Source organism: Humulus lupulus, chromosome 7 (assembly GCF_963169125.1).
Source record: "Humulus lupulus chromosome 7, drHumLupu1.1, whole genome shotgun sequence".
In the NCBI taxonomy this organism is placed as follows: domain Eukaryota; kingdom Viridiplantae; phylum Streptophyta; class Magnoliopsida; order Rosales; family Cannabaceae; genus Humulus; species Humulus lupulus.
The window spans coordinates 202,773,046-202,775,356 of NC_084799.1; the positions used below are offsets into that span (position 1 = coordinate 202,773,046).

The window sequence follows — 2,311 nt, forward strand, 5'->3', positions numbered from 1 at the left end:
ACTTCGCTCCGGACTACTGCGGTTGCGAATTTTAGCGAAAATCGAAGTAAATCCAGCTTAAAAACCGAAGTAAAAGCCATTTTTTCTTGTTGTGTATATATATATATGTGAGTGTGTGTATATATGAGGAGATTCTACTATAGGGCTTCAAAAAGAACCCCACCGGTAGGATTCGTATATTCTCGACCCGTGAACAGTTTTCGGCGATATTTTTTTTATGACCATATACGGTCAAAAAAAAAATTGCGTCAAAAACTATTCACGATTAGAGAATACACAAAAATCCAACCGATAAGACTCTTTTTAAAATCATTTCCATATATATATATAAATATATAATAGCTCGAAGAAAACATGCACTAAATAAGTTTATATTGATTAGCATGCATGTGTACGTATATATATATATATATATATATTACCATGCATTCATGATTATTTTTCACAACAAGAAAAGCATAAAAATACACGTATATATAAATACACGTGGAAGTAGTGATCATCGACGAAGTGGATTGAATTATGATTATGATTCCAATCTTATTATGTCGAGAGTAGATTTGAGGAAAGTGTGGGAGGTTCGTTGAAGTTGCAAGTATTCATTGTATGGAATCCCTGGATAAGCCGGGGCTTGGCCCAATGCTTCTAAAAGCTCAGGTATTGGTACAACCTTGGCGTTCACCGCTGGTCCATGTCCTGACACTATTGATATTCTTGTGCTTTTGTTGTTCACCACTGCTCTGTGTGTCACGCTCTTGTACAGGTCATTGGTAAGGATCTGTATAGAGTCACGTAATAATAAGTCATCAACCTTAACATACAAATATATATGTGTATAAAACAAATGAATATACGTACCTGCATTTGATCACCAAGGTCAACAATAATGGTGTTAGGCATGGCTTTCCATTGAACCCATTTTCCTGATTTGTGAAGGATCTGAAGTCCTCCGACGTCGTTTTGGACAAGAAGATTCATAAGGCCTGGATCAGTGTGAGGTGGGAGTCCAATAACCTGGTCAGGGTTTGGACAAGTTGGATAATAGTTTGAAGCCAACACATCACATCCTTCATCCCAATTCGTTGCCTTCTCTAAGCAATTTGGTTCCAACCCTAATGCCTCAGACATTGCTCTCATTAACACTCTACATATTTCTCTTGTTCTTTTACAATATTCTTCTGCCGCCTCACTGAAATTAATTAATAATAAATAAGTGACTATTAATTAAATTAAATTAAATAATAATGATATAATGAAATCAACATTAATTAATTAATAGTAGTACCTGAAACCAAGTGGTTTGTAGGGGGAGTTGAATTGAGGATGAACATAGAGCTTCAAAAATTCCCTCCAAATAAGGAATTTCTTGCCAACTGTATTGCAATTGAAATTGGTGCCCCAATTGATAGGGTCCAACACATCTCTAGACCCTTGGAACTCTTTCTTCTCCTCTTCGCTCATGTTGAAAAAACCCTCACATGCTTCCATCATTTGCTTCATTACAGTCTCCGAAATTCCATGATTGATCAACTGAATCATCATCATATCATCATCATAATAGAAACAACATCATATATATATATATGAGTGTGTATATATACATGGAGATTCTACTAATGGCCCCATAAACAATTTTTCCGACCCGTAAATAATTTTCGGTGATATTTTTTTTATAATTATAAATTCAAAACAGATTATTGCATCCATGTATAAATAAGTTTATATGAATTAGCATGCATGTGTACGTGTGTAAATATATATATATATATTTACCTGGAAGAAACCCCATTCCTGACATGCCTTGTGGAGGTGATGGAGGATTTTGGAGCGTTGATGATGGTCAGGAGAGGTGAGAAGGGAGATATCAATGGTGGGGATTGAATACTCAGAGTCATCAGAGTCCACTACTACTTCTTCATCACTCGGCTTCACCGCAAACTCATATTTCGATTTCACAACTCTGCTATTATTATTATTATTTGACCAATTAACACTCACTACTCCACTTGTAGCCATATTTATTAGATATAGACAGAGCTTTACTAAGAGAAATTAAAGCACAGAATATTATTATTATTATTAGTTTACTTATTATGAAGTGGCTAAGCATTCAGGTTCAGGTGATCTTCATTTATAGATATATGCCCCCCTGACTTTTCTTTTAATGTAAATTTTATATTTTATATTATTTTGTAGAAATTTATACTTTTATGCCGCTTTGGTGAGTTTTTTATTAGTTAATCTTTACGTACGCTGTCTATATTTTGTTTAAGAAAAACATTTAGAATATTCAATTATTATACATTTTTTT

The 2,311-nt window shown here is 34.1% G+C and overlaps 1 protein-coding gene across 1 annotated transcript; it reads right to left on the reverse strand.

Moving 5' to 3' along the window:
- Nucleotides 1–355: 355 nt before the first annotated feature.
- Nucleotides 356–2,078, reverse strand: LOC133790147 (2-oxoglutarate-dependent dioxygenase 19-like). Its single transcript, XM_062227686.1, has 4 exons — nt 1,774–2,078; nt 1,286–1,530; nt 859–1,189; nt 356–778 (listed from the first exon to the last, which is right to left on the reverse strand). Exons 1-4 carry the CDS (start codon nt 2,014–2,016, stop codon nt 527–529), a joined length of 1,071 nt encoding a protein of 356 aa, XP_062083670.1. The 5' UTR covers nt 2,017–2,078; the 3' UTR covers nt 356–526.
- Between the last annotated feature and the right edge of the window lie 233 nt (nt 2,079–2,311).